The 21597-nt window shown below is 39.2% G+C and overlaps 1 protein-coding gene across 10 annotated transcripts in view; it reads left to right on the top strand.

Moving 5' to 3' along the window:
- Slc40a1 (solute carrier family 40 member 1) overlaps positions 1–12233 on the top strand; it is a 108104-nt gene extending 95871 nt beyond the window's left edge. For 8 of the 10 annotated variants that reach the window (XM_087564638.1, XM_087564640.1, XM_087564636.1 and 5 more), the window contains 5 exons: positions 1171–1286; positions 1859–1985; positions 7692–7937; positions 8865–9503; positions 10687–12218. In XM_087564638.1, coding sequence (XP_087420764.1) covers positions 1171–1286; positions 1859–1985; positions 7692–7937; positions 8865–9503; positions 10687–11000 — 1442 coding nt within the window. In that variant the 3' untranslated portion in view covers positions 11001–12218. 10 annotated transcript variants of the gene reach the window in all.
- The last annotated feature ends 9364 nt before the right edge of the window (positions 12234–21597 follow it).

Here is a 21597-nt window from a genome sequence, read left to right as displayed (position 1 = left end):
AGTGCTAAGCTGGATGAAGAAGACGAATATGGTAAGATAGGAGTCTCCTATGTCTGTTGCACAAGTCACCCTTCATGCAAAATCCCTGATGCTTATGGAATAAAGTGAGCATTTCTTCCTCCGTGCTCTTTGAGACTTCAGGACCTTGGTTATTATACTGATATGGGTATAGTCATCTGCCCACATATCCCTCCTTCTGGTGTGTTGGCAGTTGGTATCTAATCCTTTGGTGAAGGAATGCATGCCCAGATGTGTGAATAAGTGAGTTCTATGTTGGCTTTTATTTCAGACTGTCTTCTGAGAGCAGCTTGTTGTCTTAAGCCTTTGATATGATCTTCCAAGCCGGGATAAGCGTTACTGTCCTGGATGACAAGATCTGTAATTATAGCTTATGCATTTCAGAATGCTTTCATGAATATTTTATTTGAGTTATCATTAGGATTCCATAAAGGAAGGAAGGAAGGCGGATGTTATCATTCACACTTGTTAGGCGTAGGCATAAGCATTAAGTATCCTGTCCTAGATCATCTACCGAGTGAATGGTAAACAACTACTGGGTTTTCTATCTGGCTTTACTCTAACACTTGTTCTGCATGAAGGAGTTTCTGTCTCTAACAGGACTTGCAATTTCTTTGATAGAAGGTGTATCTTAGAATTTATAGCAATGATGAATAAAATACCTATCTGAAGAAACTTGCTACTTAGGGATTTTTGGCAAATGTCTGTGTATTTTTTGTTTGTCAAGACCATTTTATTAGATTAAGCCTGCCATGTAAGTGAGAGGTTACAATTCCATAACTTCCCCCTTCACCTCCTTTGTAACCTCCTCTGTGTCTTTATTTAAGCTTAAACAGCAAAGAATCGAAAGGCGGATCTTCTCTGTAGAATAGTTCTATTTAGGGCAGCAAACTTTCTAGTAAATTTGTCAGATGAAAATGCAGTTATCATGAAAGACTTCAGCTAGTAGAAGAAAGTCCTGAGAATATTATAACGTTTGCAGGTTTCATAGGTCTGTGTACAGAAAATAACTGAGGCAGAATTTACTGTTAGAAGGTTTTCTCTGTCTGGTAATCATGCATGTACATCAATGTAGGCCAACAACTGTGTGGATAAAAGCAGCCTGCCCAAGACATGCTGGTGCAGTGAACATTGTGCTTTTGTTCTGTACAGTGGCCCAGACGTCCCTGGTGGTTCAGAATGTATCAGTCATTCTCTGCGGGATCATCCTGATGATGGTTTTCTTACACAAGAATGAGCTTCTGAACATGTATCATGGATGGGTCCTTGTAAGTTCTTCCTGCTGTTTGTTTGTGTGCTTTCGGGATCCTGAGAATGAAACTCAGGACCTACTAAGTGCTAGACACACACTCTACCACAGAGCTGTGGCTCAACTCCTCCAGGACACTGGGTGACAGAAAATGAATATGTAACAGCAATGAAAATGTAAAGTTTTTATGGTTTAGGAGTACACCTTTTGGGTTTTCTACTGTAACCGTTCAGTGTCGCTTTCTATGTCCACAGGTTGCTTTGATTCTCTGATGTAATTTTAACAAGTATTTGTGGGATAAACACTAAAAACCACCATTGTGTCACTACTTTATATGAACTGTCACATAAGTGACTACTGGTTTTTGCGGGGGGGGGGCGTGTTTTTTGTTTTTTGTTTTTGCATTAACTACAGATGATGCAAATATGAACAGTGTCATGCTCTGCTGTAGTATCTGACGCACCTGTTCCATGTGTAGAAAGTAAAGTGACTTCTCATGAATGAGATTAAAATTAAAAGATGTGAACTGACATATTAACTCAAGGTTTTATTTTATTTATTTTTTTTTTTTTTATTGCTTTCATTCCTTAGACTGTCTGCTACATCCTGATCATCACCATTGCAAACATTGCGAATTTGGCCAGTACTGCCACTGCAATTACAATCCAAAGGGACTGGATTGTTGTCGTAGCAGGAGAAAACAGGAGCAGATTAGCAGGTAACCTGGATTCCCTGTGCAACTAAATGCATCTGTGGTGCTAAGTAGGAGTAGGGGGCTTTTTACTCTTGATCATATGGGAAGGTTTTAAGAATAATCTGTGAAAAGTGCAGAGTTTTGTATTGTTCTGCTCTAGGTGTCAAACGGCGCAGTGATTTATCTAATTGTTACCGAGTTAATGTTAGTGTACCTACTGTTCTATCATGCTCTGCAAAGCTAACAAATAGATCGCATTTGAACTTTTCCTCTTTTTAAAAAATAGTTTGCTGTTTCTGAGTTTCCGTTGTGATGGTGACAGTCTGACGTGGTATTTGACCCTCGTAACTGTGGACATTATTATATGGATTTTAAGGATCATACCGTTGGCATTTTTTTAATACCCATGGACAACACAATTGCAGCAAAGTTCCTAGAAGTTGTTTTCTGCTTCAAAAAATGTTCGAATAGCAGTTATCTCACATCCTACACAATGTAAGGCTTTTGAAATATCTTTTCAAATGGAAGACAGAATGTGTTTTTAAACAGTTTCAGTTTATTGGAAACACAGATGAGTGGCTCAAGAGAGAGCAAAGATTGCTTATAAGACAGCATGCCTCAGTACTTCTAAGGCTCCAAATGCCCTCACTTTCTCAGTATTCTCCATCTCCGTCTCCATTTTCCTTCTCCACAGAGCACATAGGCTTGAGCTGGATTGATCATTACACAAGGTGAAGGAGGAGGGCTGAAGAGATCAGCTGAACTGACTCTGCTGGTCATTAAGATAATGAGTATCACAAACACATTACCCAACAACCCAGGCCAACAAGAAAACCATTCTTGATGACTAAAGTGGCTTACTCCAGGATGCATAAGGAAAGATTATGTGCTGGGCTTAGCAAGCGGCTGTTTGACTAGACTTAAAAGAAGATAGGAAGAAAAGAGTGATTGAAAGGGAACAAAGTCTATGGGAGGCCTGGAACAGGCTTGTCCAACCTGCCTGCATACGTCCTCAGATAGCTAGGAATGTGGCCTCGTATATTTGTAGGTGACTGACAATGTCACGCTTACCCCTGATCTAGAACAAAAGGAATTTGCCTGAGTCATCATCACTTCCTGGTGGCTGATTACAACCTGGAGAAATTCTCCTGGGCCTTGGGGTTTGTGTATAAGGTGAGAGCAGCGGAGTGGATGTGCCCTGCGGGGAATTCTCCTGACTCCTCTCATTGTTCATTTACAAAAAAATAATAATAATTCCACATCTCTTTTTGTCATGTTAAAGGAGAAGATGTCTTCATCATTTTTGTTGTTGTTATGTTTCTCTTTTTAACAATATTTTAAGCACATAACATGTATGGGTTTTTTTTTTTTTTTTTTTGGTTCTTTTTTTTTTCCGGAGCTGGGGACCGAAACCAGTGCCTTGCGCTTCCTAGGTAAGCGCTCTACCACTGAGCTAATGTTTTAAAAGCTAGGGATATCAAAGAGTTTATTTTGAAAATAGGTCACCAATATACTTTTCTGACATGTTTGAAGAAAAAAAATGGCATCTAGATTGTCTTTCTTTCACTTACCTGAATTCCTTAACTGTACTCATTTTGATCCTGTAAAGTCCATTAAATTAAAAGGGTTGATTTAGGGAGCTAGAGAGATGGCTTGGTGCTTGAGAGCATTTACATACTCCTCTTCAGGAGGACAGGAGTTCTGTTCTCAGGGAAGCATCAGACAGTTGCCAAACTCCAGCTGCAGAGGATCTGACAGCCTAGGTTCTGTAGGCACATGCCTTTATGTGCACATACCTGCACAATACACATAATTAAAAAGTAATTAAAAGAAATGTTTTTAAAATGTTGTTTTTCTCCTTCCAATAGCCTTGTTAAAGGGAAATACTCTTTATGTGGTCCTAGTACAATCACACCAACAACATTACTCTGTGAGTTTATAAAAAGATGTTTTAGACCAACTGAAAATATGACTGGCCAATTCTCAGCTAAACCTCTCTTTACTGTGAATGGTAGATATGGTAGACAAATCCAGAACAGGAAGCCTGTTTCCTTCCCTGCGGGCTTCCTCCACTTTAAGAAGAGAAATGGAATGTGTGCTTTCCTCTTTTGTTCGCCAAGTCTTAAGGGCTGAAGTGTAGTTCCTGGAACAGTGAAGGAAACCTACAAGCTTTCTTTCCTGATATTTAACGGCAGCGGTTGTTAACTAAAAACCATGCTTCAAAGCAATATACAGAGACTTCTTTAGTTCAGAGGGTCAGCAGATGTCTAACCATGGATTTTGGGTGTCATTTCTGCTCTAAGCAGAATTTTAAAAGTCAGGAAAAAAGGCCATGGCTAAAGAAAAATAGAAGAGAGAAGAAGAAAAGTAGTCTGTGGGTTGCCTTGGCTTCTGGTGAGGATGTTAGAAAACCAGGTAGGAGACTGGGCTGTAAGGCTGTGTGTGTGTGTGTGTGTGTGTGTGTGTGTGTGTGTGTGTGTGTGTGTGTGTATGTATGTGTGTGTATGTGTGTGTGTCTGTGTCTGTATGTGTGTGTGTGTCTGTATGTGTGTGTGTGTCTGTGTGTGTGTGTCTGTGTGTGTGTCTGTGTGTGTCTGTGTCTGTCTGTGTGTGTGTGTGTGTGTCTGTGTCTGTGTGTGTGGGTGGGTGACTGATTTTAAAGAGTAAGGTTATGAGTTGGCTGTTGGATGCACCTCTTTATCCCAGTATTCATTGATTCTGGAGAGCTTTAAAATTTGAAGCTGTGTCATTGAGGCATAGAACAAGAGAAAACAGTCAGGTAGAGAGCTTCAGAAAAGGCATAGTTTTTTTCACAAATGTACTCTTTTTTAACTTCTTTATAAACTAAAATATTTTTCAGTTATTAAATAAAATATTATTTTATTAAGATAGTCTCTTTTACACACAGGCTGTGTAACCTCCTTTCTCCAGGCATTCCAGCCCATCTATTGCTTCTTTTCTTTCTGGAACAATCTAGTAACAGTGTCTTTTTAATTATTCTGAAGAAAAATCCAATGGTTTGCTTTGATCCAGCATGGCACATAAATTTCCTGTCTGAACTCTACTGGTTAAAAGCTAGTTTCATATTTTAGGGAGGAGAGCCTGTGGGCTCCGATTTACTCAACTCAGCAAAGCCCTTTTGAAAAGACATATTCTCCTCTGTGGTATTATGTACTTATTACAGTGAAAGAACTTATTTCATGACTGTTCTGTATCATAGCTATTGCCAAAACAGCCAACTCAGAGCCAGGACAACATTCATTTGAGGGTTCACATGAGAATAAATATAAGCTCACGAATAGCTTATGTTTGAATATTCAGAAGACAGATTCTATTCTAGGCTGTTACCAATAAAATGAACAGGTCTTCAAAACTACTGCTTAATTTATTCTTCTCCAAAGATATAAAACCTGTTTTCTTGACACAAAGCATCATTACCTTCCTAAGTATCACATAAAAGATAAAACTGGGGTCTTGGAAGCTCTGTGATCATCTAGGGAAGGATAAACATTTAATTAAAACATTTCTTCTTGTTATATTTTTAAAATCCAGCTGTTATTACATCAGTTATTTGCTTTTTGGATTTGGATCAGTAAGTTACTTGGATCAGCTCCTTGCGTCACCGTTGGCATATGCACTGAACACCTGTTTGTGGGCAGACAGACATTAGGGGAGCCTTGGCAAGGATAGTTTGGATGAAACTGATGGAGGCTGCCTTTGCCTTTCAAGTGAAAGGTGAAGAATATCAAAGTTCTCGCATTATCATACACATCGTACACTCATAGGACTAATGAGGAAGCACTTGAAGACTAGAATGAATGAAGGGAGGAAGAAAGGCAATTTTCCATGAATGTGCTCATTAGTCATTGATTTTTCCTTGCCAACCCAGATGATTGTTAAGGACCTACCTAGTTAATCTCACCCCGCTTTGTGCTATAGAGCATGACAAAGGAGATAATTTCCTTAGTTGCCCTTCCTTCGTCTTTGACACGGTTGCACAGTCCCAGGGTCAAACTTTAGAAAGTCTCCTTACTGCCATGAAATCTTCCCACCTCATCGTCTCAGTCTTTGGCTTCTGTGTCTTAGCCTACCACTCTTGCACCCTCCCATCCCTCTCCTTCAGCTCCCAGCCCAACAGCCCTGCACGACAGTCTATGACTTTCACATTCTCTTTCTTTTACCCAGTTTAAATCCCAAGGTCCATCATGATGGCATGCTGACCTCCTTAGCTCACTTGGTTCCCTCTCCTTTTGTTAGGCTAACTTAGTAACCCCATTTAAATTCAACTCTTCACAGTAGAGCAACATGGGAGAAAAACAAGTGAATGAACCCAGTGTTCCCTTGAGCATAGAGTTGATTCTTTCCTTCATTTAGTGATCAATCCTTTCTCTGCTGTCTTCTCTTTCCCTCCTTCCTGAGGAATTGCGTTGCATTTTCACCTATATCCTGCAGGAACTCTTCCACCCTCCTCACATTCTGCTGACTTTTGTTGTATTTTACTTTTTACTCCGGGCACTTTGCTAGGAGGCAGCAAAATACCTTGGAGAGAAACCTGCTGAAAGATAAGAAATTAGTGTTTCCTGGAGTTGGCACCAAGCTCCAAAACCAACTTTCTTCAAGCATTTGCCCTGCCTGCTCCACTGTCTTTGAGGTTTGCAGTAGTTTTCACTGGACCATTGAGGATCCTTCTAAATGCTCATCTTTCTTGATTTCACCAGTGATTTTGTTGCTCTTTGAAGCACTGTCCCCATTTGGTTTCCAGGACACCGTACTCTTGTTTTTAATCATCTTGCTTTCTACTGACTTTTCTGACAGCTGAACATTGGCATTCACAACATGTTAGCCCCTGTGTGGTCTCTACACATGCTCTATTGATATTCCATGTAATGTCATTGTCTTAAAAATTGGCAAATGTCCAAAATTGGGTCTTATCTCTTTCCAAATCTTCAGCCTTATTTATTTATTTAACCATTGGTCACAACAGAGCCTCTTGAATGTCAGCGGGTCTGTCAAAATCAACATTTGCAAAATCAAATTCGAGTTCTCTTATACTAAATTTGAGTATTCTGAAGTCACCTGTTTCTCAGTAAATAGTTATTCAAGAAAAATAAAAAGAAACAACATTTTGTAGAACCATCTGTGACTCCTCTTATTCTCTCTTCACCATAATCCATAACCGAGTCAACCCCAGCTCTTCCTTTGAAGCAGTGGTTCTCAACCTGTAGGTCTTAATCCCTTTGTGGATGTTGTCAAGTGACCCTTTCACAGGGGTCACATATCAGATACCCTGAATAATGTACATTATGATTCATAAGAGTAGCAAACTTGCAATTACGAAGTAGTGATAAAATAATTTTTTGGTTGGGGGTCAATACAACATGAAGAACTGTATTAAAGGGTCGTAACATTAGGCAGGTCAAGAGCCACTGCTTTAAAGGAGCATTATACTTATCTTGCAACATTTTACATGTTAGATGTATTTGTATGCCTGTTTATGAACTTGTTTCTATACATATATGTAATATATTGACTTTTCCTAGAGAAATGTTAACTTGAGGAAAACAGGGGAGGACTGATTGTTTTCTTCACAACAGATGGATTGGCCAGAGAGTGCCATCAGGAGCAAGCCTCTCAGGGGTCTGCACTGTTGGTTTAGACTTATAGCACGTAAATGTTCAGGCTTTCTTTCACATTTTGGAACGCTCACTCTCCTCTTTCACCTACTTCTAGACATGAATGCTACCATTAGAAGGATTGACCAGCTAACCAACATCCTGGCCCCCATGGCTGTTGGCCAGATTATGACATTCGGTTCCCCAGTCATTGGCTGTGGTTTCATTTCTGGTTGGAATTTGGTGTCCATGTGTGTGGAGTACTTCTTGCTCTGGAAGGTTTACCAGAAGACCCCTGCTCTGGCTGTAAAAGCTGCTCTCAAGGTAGAGGAGTCAGAACTGAAGCAGCTGACCTCACCTAAAGGTAACGGTGCACAACCACCAGCTTTGTGCTCTAAGTTCACGCTCAGACCTTGAACTTTTCGGTGAAGATCAGGTTCTATAGTCCAGGCTGTGTTTCCAGGGAAAGCCTAGATGGGTTGTAATATCATCTTTTGAGATTCTGGGAAGAACTGTGGGTTGGATCTAAAAGGGCTTGGGATTAGATCCCTGGCCCGTTTTCTTCATGTCAGCAATAGGAACAGAGAAACAGCTGATTGAGGATGCCTGGGAAATGATTCTAGAACTGGGAGGACAAGAACATGAAAATTTTCTTAATATTTTCTGAGGGGAATAAAATCGCCATTTGGAAACGGTGGGAAGCAGAAAGAGAGGCAGGACTTTTCCAGGAGAAGGGGAGGATGGTTTTCTGGTGAATGGAATTTTTTTAAGATTAATTTATTTGTTTTATGGAAGTACACTGTACACTATCATTGTGTTCAGACACACCAGAAGAGGGCTTCAGATCCCATTACAAATGGTTGTGAGCCACCATGTGGTTGCTGGGTATTGAACTCAGGACCTCTGGAAAAGCAGTAAATGCTCTTAACCACTGAGCCATCTCCCCAGCCCAGCAAATGAAATCTTAGTGAGGTTCCAGAAAAAAAAGATACTTTTATTTCCCCGCATAATTTTTATGTTTTATTTGATGAATCTTGCTGCAATTTACTTAAGTGTGAGTATAATACCTAAAAGAAATAGAGGTTTAAAAAGAGACCAACAGTATTTTTAAAGCAAAACTGGTACTTGGGAGTTATTTGACAGCTGTAATTCATAACTTACCAGTAAAAGAAAATCACATTATAATGTAGTAGTCAAGGAGATCTATATAGGAGGAGAAAAGTAAAATAAAAATAATTGGGTTTTACTCCTCATGTTCTTCCTCTAAAATAATGGTGTGTTTTATTAACAGATACTGAGCCAAAACCTTTGGAGGGAACTCACCTAATGGGTGAGAAAGACTCTAACATCCGTGAACTTGAATGTGAACAAGAACCCACCTGTGCCTCCCAGATCGCAGAACCCTTCCGCACTTTTCGAGATGGATGGGTCTCCTACTATAACCAGCCCGTATTTTTGGCTGGCATGGGCCTGGCTTTCCTCTATATGACAGTCCTGGGCTTCGACTGTATCACCACAGGATATGCTTACACTCAGGGACTGAGTGGTTCCATCCTCAGTGTTTTGATGGGAGCATCAGCAATAACTGGAATAATGGGAACTGTGGCCTTCACTTGGCTACGTCGAAAATGTGGCCTTGTTCGGACTGGTCTGTTCTCAGGACTGGCTCAGCTTTCTTGTTTGATCTTGTGTGTGATCTCCGTGTTCATGCCTGGAAGCCCCTTGGACCTGTCTGTTTCTCCATTTGAAGATATCCGTTCTAGGTTTATACATGAGGAGGCAGTGTCCTCAACTACCAAAATACCTGAAACAGAAATGCTTATGTCTAATGTGTCTAATGTTGTCAATACCGTCCATGAGATGAGTACTAAATCCGTCCCCATAATCTCCGTCAGCCTGCTGTTTGCAGGAGTCATTGCTGCTAGAATCGGTAAGAACTCTCTTTCTGCATACTAAAAAATTACAAACATCATTTTAAAACCTAATGTAGACAATTCAACAATACATTATCTGAAATACTTTACAGATATTTATTTAGGCAAAACCCACAGTTTATGTATAGAATTTACTCTCTAAACATAAAATTTCATGTAATAGTTTAAACTATGTTTGCATGTATATGTGTGTGTATGTAAGTGTTTAGTTTTTTTCTAAATTTTGTGTGTGTGTGTGTGTGTGTGTGTGTGTGTGTGTGTGTGTGTGTGTGTGTGTGTGTGGTGTGGTGAGAGAGAACCCAGGATCTTATGCCTGTTAAGCCAGTACTCTAATTCTGAGGTACATCCTTAAATGAATATTTTTAAGTGTTTCCCCCTTTCCTTGCGTATCTGTGTGTCTCGTACTGGGGATCAAACCCAGGACCTCCTGCTTGCTAGGGAAGTGGCTTAAATTGTCACTCGTCTAAAGATAGAGTGGTTGTAAAAAACCGTCCTTCAAAAGCCTTCTCTAGCTGTGTGTATTTACTATATACTCTTCGTCACGTATGAGTTTTAAACTTCTGTCAGGAAGCGTTATGTAAAGGTGTCTTACAGAGCAGAATTTAAGTAATCATTAATGGAACCCTGGTGAATAGCCTTCTAAATCCATTCATTCTTGAAATGAGACCTTATTTATCTTGTGATACAGAACAATTTATTAATTTATCAGAGGTATTAATACTCAGTCAAGACAGCTTTATTGGGAGCCCTATGCTACTCAAGCAGCGATATAACAATGGTTTAAAGTTTCTGTGCTCCTTGGCTGTAGCAGCACATTAGGTCACTTTAAACTTTAGAAGTGCTAGAATTTATAGGCTTTGTGTCCTTGACGCTTTTGTAGTCTGCGTAATCATAGAAAAAACAAGACTGAGAAGCTGTGACTCAGCTTTATTGTATCTTGTAGCTGGGAAAATCATTTCTTGAAGGCATTAGTATATACCAATAAGCTATATAATATACTATATGCTAATAAATTATATAAGGCAAAAATGTAATTAATACTTTATATAGGTAATTCAAAGGTTGTAGAGCTTCAGTGTGTTTTGCATATATTAATACACTTAGAGACTGTGAGCTATATAACTATACATTAAGTTATGCACTAAAATTTAACATTCTAAAATATTCATTGCCATACAGGTCTTTGGTCCTTTGATTTGACTGTGACACAGTTGCTGCAAGAAAATGTAATTGAATCAGAAAGAGGCATTATCAATGGTGTGCAGAACTCCATGAACTACCTTCTCGACCTTCTGCATTTCATCATGGTCATCTTGGCCCCAAATCCTGAAGCTTTTGGCTTGCTAGTATTGATTTCAGTCTCCTTTGTGGCAATGGGACATCTTATGTATTTCCGTTTTGCCCAGAAGACTCTGGGCAACCAGATTTTTGTTTGTGCTCCTGATGAAAAGGAAGTTACAGATGAAAGTCAGCCTAATACATCTGTTGTGTAAAATAGTTTAGCTGTGGCCCCTGTTACTAGATTTGTGGAGAGCATGTGTGCTTATTTTGTACTACAGAATTCCAATAAATGCCTGCACTTTTCTCTGTTTTTACTACAGCTGTGCCTTAAGGGTTAGGGGCACTAACGAACCTTCACCAGCGAAGATGGTTATTTCTCCTTACATGTAAACATGGGGAAATAAGAGGGAGAGGAAAAGTCAGCATGTGGGTAGGATGGGTTTAATGGTAAAATGAGTTTCCCATACTCTTATGAGTATATTAAATTTTAAAGAGTGGCTGTCAGGTGAGTTAAATTACTCCATAGTAGATATTGTCCACTAGAATGCAGATAAATCAATTCACCCCAAAACTCACTCTTGTAAAAGTCTGGCTCACTTCCCTTTTTTTTTTTAAAGATGAGTAGTATTTTTCTCAGTTACGTTACAGAAACAAGTTTTTCTCCTTGTAGGAAGATTATAGTCTGATAATGAGCATTATTCTTATTAATCCCATTGAACTTAGGGAATTTATTATATGTGAAGGATGAAATACATAACTAAACTTCTTCAAAAGGCTCATGGTATAACCTTTGCATTTTGACTATCAGCTAGGGCAAAATATTACAGTAATGTGTGTATGTGGCTCTTCCTAAAATGACTGCAGAGAGAAGAAAAGCTGTAGATTTCTAGTGCAGTACAGAAGGACTTAAAGCATGTTATTGGTGTGGTTGTAGAAACTAGAAGCTAATGGGGAGGACCTCACGTAACCAGAGTCACTGTCGTCAGTGATCACTAACTATCCTGGTATATGAAAGAGCTGGCCCTAGGCCTGGCACCTGACCGGCAGAAAAGCAGCCCACGCTTGGAAAGGACTGCACATCAATGATGAGCTTGTACAGAGCATTTTACCTTCACTGACTTGGGCCGACGTGTTTATTATCTCTGTCTTTTTCTAGAGCAAGAATAGTCACAAAGGTTCCCCTTTCAATATCTCTGAAAAGAATAAAGAAAAAACTGTTTGTAAATATTTTTTAAACTGTTCTACAAGTCTTTTTGTAATATGCAGTACCAACATGGGACATTGCTTTAACTTTTGATGCACTTTCATGGAGACCGCCATGCGTTGCTAGGAGCACTTTCTTTCCATTTAATATTTTTCTTCACCCTTCTGCAGTATGACATAATGATTGACTATGTTATAAAATCTTCATAAAATATTTCTATATAAAATGTTTGTAAAATCTTCATTTTCCTTTGCTGGGTTGTGTTCTCCAATTATTGTTACATGTTTCAATATTAGCATATAAAAAGTATATGTCATTCTGGCCTTTTGAACAAAGTGCGCCGTAGTCAATTTCTCCTCTCACATGTCCCTTCCTATCCCACCTTCCTCCTTGCTGCATCCCAGTAACTTCTCCCCTATGTCCTTCTGACCACCTCCTGTCCTTCCTTGTCGCCTAGCCATACCTTGTCCTTTTGGTTGGAAGCTTACTCACATCTGGACTCATATCTGTATCCATGCACACACTGAAGGTGAGAATGGGCATATGAAACTCATTGTCTTTCTAAGTTTGGATCACATCACTTAAAATTATATTTTCCAGATCCATCCGTTTCCCTGAAATTTTCGAATTTTCACTTGTCCTCATAAGTGGAAAAAGAGTCTGTTGTGCATATATGACACATCTTCATTATTTCATATCTTCCTGGACACATAGGCTATTTCCACTTCCTTGCTGTTGATAAGAGAGCAGTGATAATGTGGATGCACAGGTATCTCTGTGGTAGGATATAGAATCCTTGATCATATGCCCTGGAGTGGTATAGTTGACTTACGGCACTTCTGTTTGTAATTTTTACAAACTCTCCATAATGATTTTATATAATGGCTATACACGGTTTCAATCCTACCAGTGGTCCCTTTTTCCCAGATCCTTGCTGGCATATGCTATCAAAGTTCTTTCATTTTTTTAAGCTTTATTTTTCTTGGATATTTTATGTATTTACATTTCAAATGTTATCCCCTTTTCCCCACTTCCATACCCCTCCTCCCTCCCCCTGCTTTTATGTGCATGCTCCCATGCCACCCACACACTCCCACGTCTGTGCCCTGCACTGGGGAAACGAGCCTTCACAGGACCAAGGGCTTCTCTTCCTATTGATGCTGAACAATGACATCCTCAACTACATATGTGACTGGAGTCATGGGTGCCTCTATGTGTACTCATTGCTTGGTGGTTTAGTCCCTGGAGCTCTGGGGGGATCTGGTTGGTTGATATTGTTTTTCTTCCTGTGGGGTTGCAAACCCCTTCAGCTCCTTCAGTCTTTTCTCTAACTTCTCCCTTGGGGTCCCCTTGTTTAGTCCAATGGTCAGTTGCAAGTACCCTCATCTGTACCATTAAGACTGGCAGAGCCTCTCAGGGGACACTCATATTTGGCTCCTGTCAGCAAGCACTTCTTGGCATTAGCAATAGTGACTGGGTTTGGGGCTACATAAGGGATGGATCCTCAGGTGGGGGAGTCTGAATAACCTTTTCTTCAGTCCATGCTCCATTCTTTGTCCCTGTATTTCCTTCCATGAGTATATATTCTCCCTTCTAAGGAGAAATAAGCACCCACATTTTGTCTTTCTTCTTGAGCTTTATATGATCTGTGAATTTTTTCCTAAGTATTACAATCTTCTGGGCAAATATTCACTTATCAGTGAGTGCATACCATGGTGTTCTTTTGTGACTGGGTTATTTCACTCAGGATGATATTTTTAGTTCCATCCATTTTCCTATGAATTTCATGTAGTCATGGTTTTTAATAGCTGAGTAGTACTCCATTGTGACAATGTACCACATTTTCTGTATTCATTCCTCTGTTGAAGGGCATCTGGGTTCTTTCCAGCTTCTGGCTATTATAAATAAGGTGCTAAGAACATAGTGGAGCATGTGTCATTGTTATATGTTGGAACATCTTTTGCCCAGGAGTGGTATAGCTGGGTCCTCAGGTAGTACTATGTCCAATTTTCTGAGGAACCACCAGACTGATTTCTAGAGTGGTTGTACCAGTTTGCAATCCCACCAACAATGAAGGAGTGTTCCTCTTTCTCCACATCCTCACCAGCATCTACTGTCAACTGAGTTTTTTTTATCTTAGACATTCTAATTGGTGTGAGGTAGAATCTTAGGGTTGTTTTGATTTGCATTTCACTGAAGACTAAGAATTTTGAACATTTCTTTAGGTACTTCTAAGCCATTTGATATTCCTCAGCTAAGAGTTCTTGTACCCCATTTTTAATAGGGTATTTGATTCTCTGGAGTCTAACTTCTTTCCCAATCTGTTGGTTACCATTTTGTTCTGTTGACAGTGTCCTTTGCCTTACAGAAGCTTTGCAATTTTATGAAGTCCCATTTGTTGATTCTTGGTCTTAGAGCATAAGCCACTGGTGTCTGCTCAGGATATTTCCCCCTATACCTATATGTTCAATGCTCTTCCCTACTTTCTCCTCTATTAGTTTCATGTATCTGGTTTTATGTGCAGGTCTTTGATCCACTTGGACTTGAGCCTTGTACAAGGAGATAAGAATGGGTCAATTTCCAGTCCTCTACATGCTGACCTCCAGTTGAACAAGCACCATTTGTTGACAATGCTGTCTTTTTTCCATTGGATGGTTTTAGCTCCTTTGTCAAAGATCAAGTGACCATAGGTGTATGAGTTCATTTCTGGGTCTTCAATTCTATTTCATTGATTTACCTGCCTGTCTCTGTACCAATACCATACAATTTTTATCACTATTGCTCTGTAATACAGCTTGAGGTCAGGATGGTGATTTCCAAGGAAGTTGTTTTATTGATGAGAATAGTTTTCATTATCTTGAGGTTTTTTTTCCTTTCCAAATGAATTTGCAAATTGCTTTATAATTCTATGAAGAATTGAGTTGGAATTTGGATGGGGATTGCACTGAATCTGTAGGTTGCTTTCAGCAAGATGGTCTTTTTTTTTTTTTTTTACAATTTTTTTTCTTTTCTTTTTTTTCGGAGCTGGGGACCGAATCCAGGGCCTTGCGCTTGCTAGGCAAATGCTCTACCACTGAGCTAAATCCCCAACCCCCGGTCTTTTTTATTATATTAAATCTGACAATCCATGAGCAGGGGAGATCTTTCTATCTTCTAAGATCTACAATTTCTTTCTTAAGAGACTTGAAGTTCTTGTCATACAGATCTTTCACACCAACATATTTTATATTATTTGTGGTTACAGTGAAGGGTTTCATTTCCCTAATTTCCTTCTCAGCCTCTTTATCCTTTGAATAGAGGAAGGCTACTGATTTGTTTGAGTTAATTTTATATCCAGCCACTTTGCTGAAGTTATTTATCAGCTGTAGCAGTTTTCCGGTGGAATTTTGGGGATCACTTAAGTATACTATCATATATCTGCAAATTATGATATTTTGACTTCTTCCTTTCCAATTTGTATCCCTTTGATCTCTTTTTGTTGTCTAATTGCTCTGCGTAGGACTTCAAGTACTATATTAAAAAGGTAGTGAGAGAGTAGACAGCCTTGTCTAGTCCCTGATTTTAGTGGGATTACTTCAAGCTTCTCTGCGTTTAGTTTGATGTTGGCTACTGGTTTGCTTTTAGTATATTTAGACCTTGAATTCCTGATCTTTCCAAGACTTTTATCATGAAGGGGTGTTGAATTTTGTCCAATGCTTTCTCAGCATCTAATGAAATTATTGTGGTTTTTTTTTTACCTTGAGTTTGTTTATATAATAGATTACATTGAAGGATTTTTGTATATTGAACCATTCCTGCGTCCCTGGAATGAAGTCTACTTCATCATGGTGAATGAGCATTTTGATGTGTTCTTAGATTTGGTTTGCAAGAATTTTATTAAGTATTTTTGCATCAGTATTCATCAGGGATTTTGGTGTGAAGTTCTCGTTCTTTGTTGGGTCTTTGTGTGGTTTAGGTATAAGTGAAAATGTGGCTAAATGGAAGGAATTGGGTAATGTTCCTTCTGTTTCTATTTTGTGGTATAGTTTGGACAGTATTGGTATTATATCTTCTTTGAATGTTCTGCCCTAACCCATCGTGTCCTGGTTTTTCTTTTTGTTTGGGAGACTTTTAATGACTGTTCTATTTCTTTAGGAATTATGGGACTATTTAGGTGATTTATCTGATTCGGATTTAACTTTGGTACCTGGTATCTGTCTAGAAAATTGTCCATTTCATCCACATTTTCCAGTTTTATTGAGTATAGGCTTTTGTAGTAGGATCTGATAATTTTTTTTGAATTTCCTCCGTTTCTGTTGTTATGTTTCCCTATTGATTTCTGATTTTGTTAATTTGGATACTGTCTCTGTGCCCTCTGGTTAGTCTGGCTAAGGGTTTATTTATCTTGTTGATTTTCTCAAAGAACCAGCTCCTGGTTTTGTTGATTCTTTGTATACTCCTTTTTGTTTCTACTTGGCTGATTTCAGCCCTGAGTTTGATTATTTCCTGCCTTCTACTCCTCTTGGGTGTATTTGCTTCTTTTTGTTCTAGAGCTTTCAGGTGTGCTGTCAAGCTGCTAGTGTATGCTGTCTCCAATTTCTTTTTGGAGGGATTCAAAGCTATGAGTATTTCTCTTACCACTGCTTTCATTGTATCCTATAAGTTTGGGTATGTTGTACCTTCATTTTCATTAAATTCTCAAAAGTCTTTAATTTCTTTATTTCTTCCTTGACAAAATTATCATTGAGTAGAGCATTGGTCATCTTCCATGTGTATTTGGACTTTCTGTTGTCTTTTTTGTTATTGACGACCAGCCTTAGTTCGCGGTGTTCTGATGGAGTGCATGGTATTATTTTAATGTCTTTGTATCTATTGAGGCCTGTTTGGTGACAAATGATATGATCAATTTTGGAGAAGGTACCATGAGGTGCTGAGAAGAAGGTATATTTTTTTGTTTTAGGATGAAATGTTTTATAAATATCTGTTAATATATAAATAATTCATTATAATGTAATGGATGTTAATATAAATATCCATTTGCTTCACAACTTCTCTTAGTTTCTCTATGCCTTTGTTTAATTTTTGTTTCCATGATCTGTCCATTTTGAGAGTGGGGTGTTGAAATCTACTACTATTTTGTGTAAGGTGCAAAAAAAGTGTGCTTTGAGCTTTACTAAGTGTTCTTTTATGAATGTAGGTGCCCTTGCATGTGGAGCATAGATATTTATGATTGAGAGTTCGTTCATCTTGGTGGATTTTCTCTGTGATGGATATGAAGTGTCCTCCCTTATCTTTTTTGATAACTTTTGGTTGAAAGTCAATTTTATTTGATATTAGAATGGCTATTCCAGCTTGTTTCTTCGGACCATTTGCTTGGAAAATTGTTTTCCAGCCTTTTGCTCTGAGGTAGTGTCTGTCTTTGTCTCTGAGATGTGTTCCCTGTATGCAGTGAAATACTGTGTCCTCTTTGTGTATCCAGTCTGTTAGTCTATGTCTTTATTGGGGAATTGTGTCCATTGATGTTAAGAGATATTAAGGAATAGTGATTGTTGCTTCCTGTTGTTCTTGTTGTTAGAGGTGGAATTATATTTGTGTGTGTCTCTTCTTTTGGTTTTGTTGCAAGGAGATTACTTTCTTGCTTTTTCTAGGGTGTAGTTTCCTGCTTTTTGTTGGAGTTTTCCATCTATTATCCTTTGTAGGGCTGGATTTGTGGAAAGATATTGTATACATTTGGTTTTCTCATGGAATATTGGTCTCTCCATCTATGGTAACTAAGAATTTTGCTGGATATAGTAGCCTGAGCTTGCATTTGTGTTCTCTTAGGGTCTGTATGACATCTGCCCAGGATTACCTAGCTTTCATAGTCTCTGTTGAGATGTGTGGTACAATTCTGATAGGTCTGTCTTTATATGTTACTTGACCTTTTCCCCTTACTGCTTTTAATATTCTTTCTTTGTTTTGGGCATTTGGTGTTTTGACTATTATGTGATAGTAGAAATTTATTTTCTCTTCCAATCCATTTGGAGTTTTGTAGGCTTCTTGCATGTTTCTTTAGGTTAAGGAAGTCTTCTTTTATAATTTTTTGAAGATATTTATGGCCTTTTATGTTGGGAATCTTCATTTTCTTCTATACCTATTATTCTTAGGTTTTGTCTTCTCATTGTGTCTTGGATTTCCTGGATGTTTTGGGTTAGAATCTTTTTGGTTTTGCATTTTCTTAGACTAGTGTGTCCATGTTTTCTATAGTATCTTCTGCCCCTGAGATTCTCTCTTCAATCTATTGTATTTTGTTGGTGATGCTTGTCTCTATGACACCTGATCTCTTTCCTAGGTTTTCTATCTCCAGGTCTGTCTCCCTTTGTGATTTCTTTATTGTTTCTATTTCAATTTTTAGATCCTGAATGGTTTTGTTCAATTCCTTTACCTGTTTGTTTTGTTGTCCTGTAATTCTTTAAAGGATTTTTGTATTTCCTCTTTAAGTGCTTTCACTTATTTACCTGTTTTGTCCTGTATTTCTTTACGGGAGTTATTTATGTCCTTCTTAAAATCCTCTAGCATCATCATGAGATGTGATTTTAAATACAGATCTTGCATTTCCAGTGTATTGTGATATTCAGTATTTGCTGTGGTGGGAGAACTTGGTTCTGAAGATGCCAAGCTCTTGCTTTTTGTTGCTTAGGTTCCTATGCTTACCTCTTGCCATCTTGGTATCTCTGATGTTAGTTGGTTATGCTGTCTTTGCCTGGAGCTTGTCCTTTCTTTCGGCCTGTGATCCTTTGAGCCTCCTGGTGTAAGAGTTCTCTTGGGAGACCAGCTCCCTCAGGTCAGGTTTTGGGTCTGAGAGCTATGGGACATCCCGAGCTCTGGGCACAGAGGGAGACTGGAAAGGTCCTGTCCTAGGCTGCCCTGAGGCTCCTGCATCCCATGTGCTCCTGGTGTGTCTCTTCTTGGACAGTCAATGGAGAGAAAGTGGGTTTCCACCTGTGGGCTGTGGGCTTATGAATGAGAGCACTCCTGGGAGACCAGCTCTCTCAGGGCAGGTTTTGTGTTTGAGGGCTGTGGGACAGCCCCAGCTCTGGGTGCAGATGGAGACTGGAAGGAATCTGTCCCAGCTGCCTTGTGGCTCCTGAGCCCTGGAAGCGGCTATCAGATTTCTTATGATGGCCATTCTGATGTGTGAAGTGGTAACTCAGAGTGCTTATAGTCTTCCCTTCTCTGATGACTGGAGATGTTGAACTAGTTTTGAAATTCTTGTTATTTATTCTTCTTCTTTTGAGGGAGTTATTCATTAGCTTATTACTTGTTTAGCATAATTTGGGTTTGATTTTTATAGTTCTTTGTAAATTCTGCATATCAGCAACCTTCCTGACATTTGGCTGTTTGATTTGCAAGGCATCCGTTCCTCTGATAGCTTGTGTAGAAACTTTTAATCTCATGTAGCCCAATGTGCTGGTTCTTAGGATAATTTCTTACGTTGTTTTTGTTATGGAACATCTCGATTGAATAATGTGTTCTTCTCTATAAAGGACTACAGTTTTTAGTTTATGTTGTCCTGGATGAATGCTCAATAAGCGTAGAGCCCTGGACTCACTCTTTGACTTTGAGTCAGTCATACCAAGGTCACAAGTTGTAGGTTTCCTTCTATAAATTGGAGGTAATACTATAAAAGCAGCCCTACCTGTCTCAATACTCCCTGGATTAAATTAAACAAGTGAGACCACATGAAGCAGTTGAGGATGGTGATATCATCAAAAGGGACTGGACCTAAGTAGCAGAGGAGACCCTGTGACACCCTGTGAGTAGAGCTCCATTCAGGAAACATTCAGTGACTCCTTACTGATAATGTGGTCTAGGCACTGCACCGTGATTAGGCTTGCTGAGTACAAGTTTAGCAGACATGATGGACAAAGATCACCCTTTCCCCTAAAATTGGGAGTTTCTGGCATTAGCCCTTAGCTACAGACCTGGAGATTACACAGAAAGCAGATGCCGACTGTTAGGCTTGACTGCAATCTTGCAGAGGTCCTCTGCTCCCTCGCAGAGGTCAAGCTGTGGTTAGGTATATGCTCAGAGTGTTTGCAGCCATAACTGAAGGTCTGTGACCTTGTGCAATGAATGGAACCATCTGAACAAGAAAACATTCCAGCACTTGATGTAGGCGCCTCGCCAAATGCCAGATTCACAGGAGCAGTGCAGAGCGGGGAGTTAATAGTTTTACAGCAGCTGCCCTTATCTTTGCAGGCTACTGCACTGAGCAGGAAGAGGAGCAAAAAAAAAAAAAAAAAAAAAAAAAAAAAGGAGGGGAATGTTTACTGCCTGCAGGTTAAGAATTATGTGTGGAGGAGAAGACTAGGAGGCGAAAGAGAAACTCAAAATGCTTCGGTGTCAGTGGGTCAATATGGCACAGTGAATTGGAAGTTGGAAAATAGTCTTTTATTTTGTTCGTAATTGCATTTTAAAAGAAATTCCTCACTGGGTTCCCACTTGAAGACACATTTGTTGCAATTTGTTTGGTTTTCTTGTGTTCTTTTGTCAGGCCCTTTAAGCTGTTTCTTCCCACAGACTCCTTTGGGTTGTATTAAGCACAGTGAAGACACCTTCATTTTTCCTTTTTATTAAATTTCATAACAAACCCATTGTTGTGAGCAAGTAATGACAAAAGAACAGGGTCCTGCCTGCCACTCTATCTCCTCCCGCCCCTCCTTTGACTTCTTCCTCTTCTTTAATGGTCTTTCATCTACTTGTGCAGCTTCCCTTTTTTGTTCTTCTAGTTCCTAAAATGAGGAGGGAAATGCAATAGTTCCCTTTCTCATCCAACTTATTTCACTTAACTTTCAAAGAAATATTCCAGCCTCCACCACCTGCCCTACCTCTCCTCCGCTCCACCCACCAGTAACAAACCTAATGAGTTTGATATTCAATGTCCTTTGCCCTTTGTCATACTCTATAAGGAAAAGAGAGTGCACAAAGAATTCTGAAGGTACCCACACCCAAAGCCTGTGGGTAGGGAATGAGGTGTGCTCAGGGTTCTGGGCTCAGGCAGTGAGTACATGACCCCCTTGTCATGTGATGTGGACCTGTGCTGGCCGGACCTGGAACTCCTAAATATCTGACAATTAATCTGAAAACACACCAAAAATTTAAACCAACCGACCAAACAAACAAAATGCAGGTGTTGCCTTTTTTCTAGAGAGAGAGAGGGAGGGAGATTAGCATTTTCTACCGAGGTGGTTTATGAATAAGTGGACGGTATTTTCATAAAGCTAGTGATTGTGCAAAGAAGTTTACACAAAAATTATTAAGTCTGGAGAACCAGGGAAAACTCGGCAAACATTTGTGATGTGAATTTCAAACTACAAAGCCTTTATTACCTATCATATCGATGTTAAGGATTTTGGCATCTCATTTCTTTACTTCATGCACTGCCTGTGCTGTTGGATTAAAGAGTCATGTTTAAAAACAACTTCTAAAGTTTTCCTGAATTGTCATGGTAACATACTCCTCTTGGACAAAAAGAGAACCATGCAGGGTTTGACTGAAAATGCTCACTTCCAAGCTATTCTGAGTTCTTGGGAATAAACACGGTAAATATTTTGTTTGTTCTTATAATTTTTTTAATGAACTGA

Source organism: Rattus norvegicus, chromosome 9 (genome assembly GCF_021556685.1).
Source record: "Rattus norvegicus strain SHRSP/BbbUtx chromosome 9, alternate assembly SHRSP_T2T, whole genome shotgun sequence".
Classification (NCBI taxonomy): Eukaryota; Metazoa; Chordata; class Mammalia; order Rodentia; family Muridae; genus Rattus; species Rattus norvegicus.
Note: the sequence above shows the minus strand (reverse complement) of the source record. Positions and strands in the feature narration are given on the sequence as shown.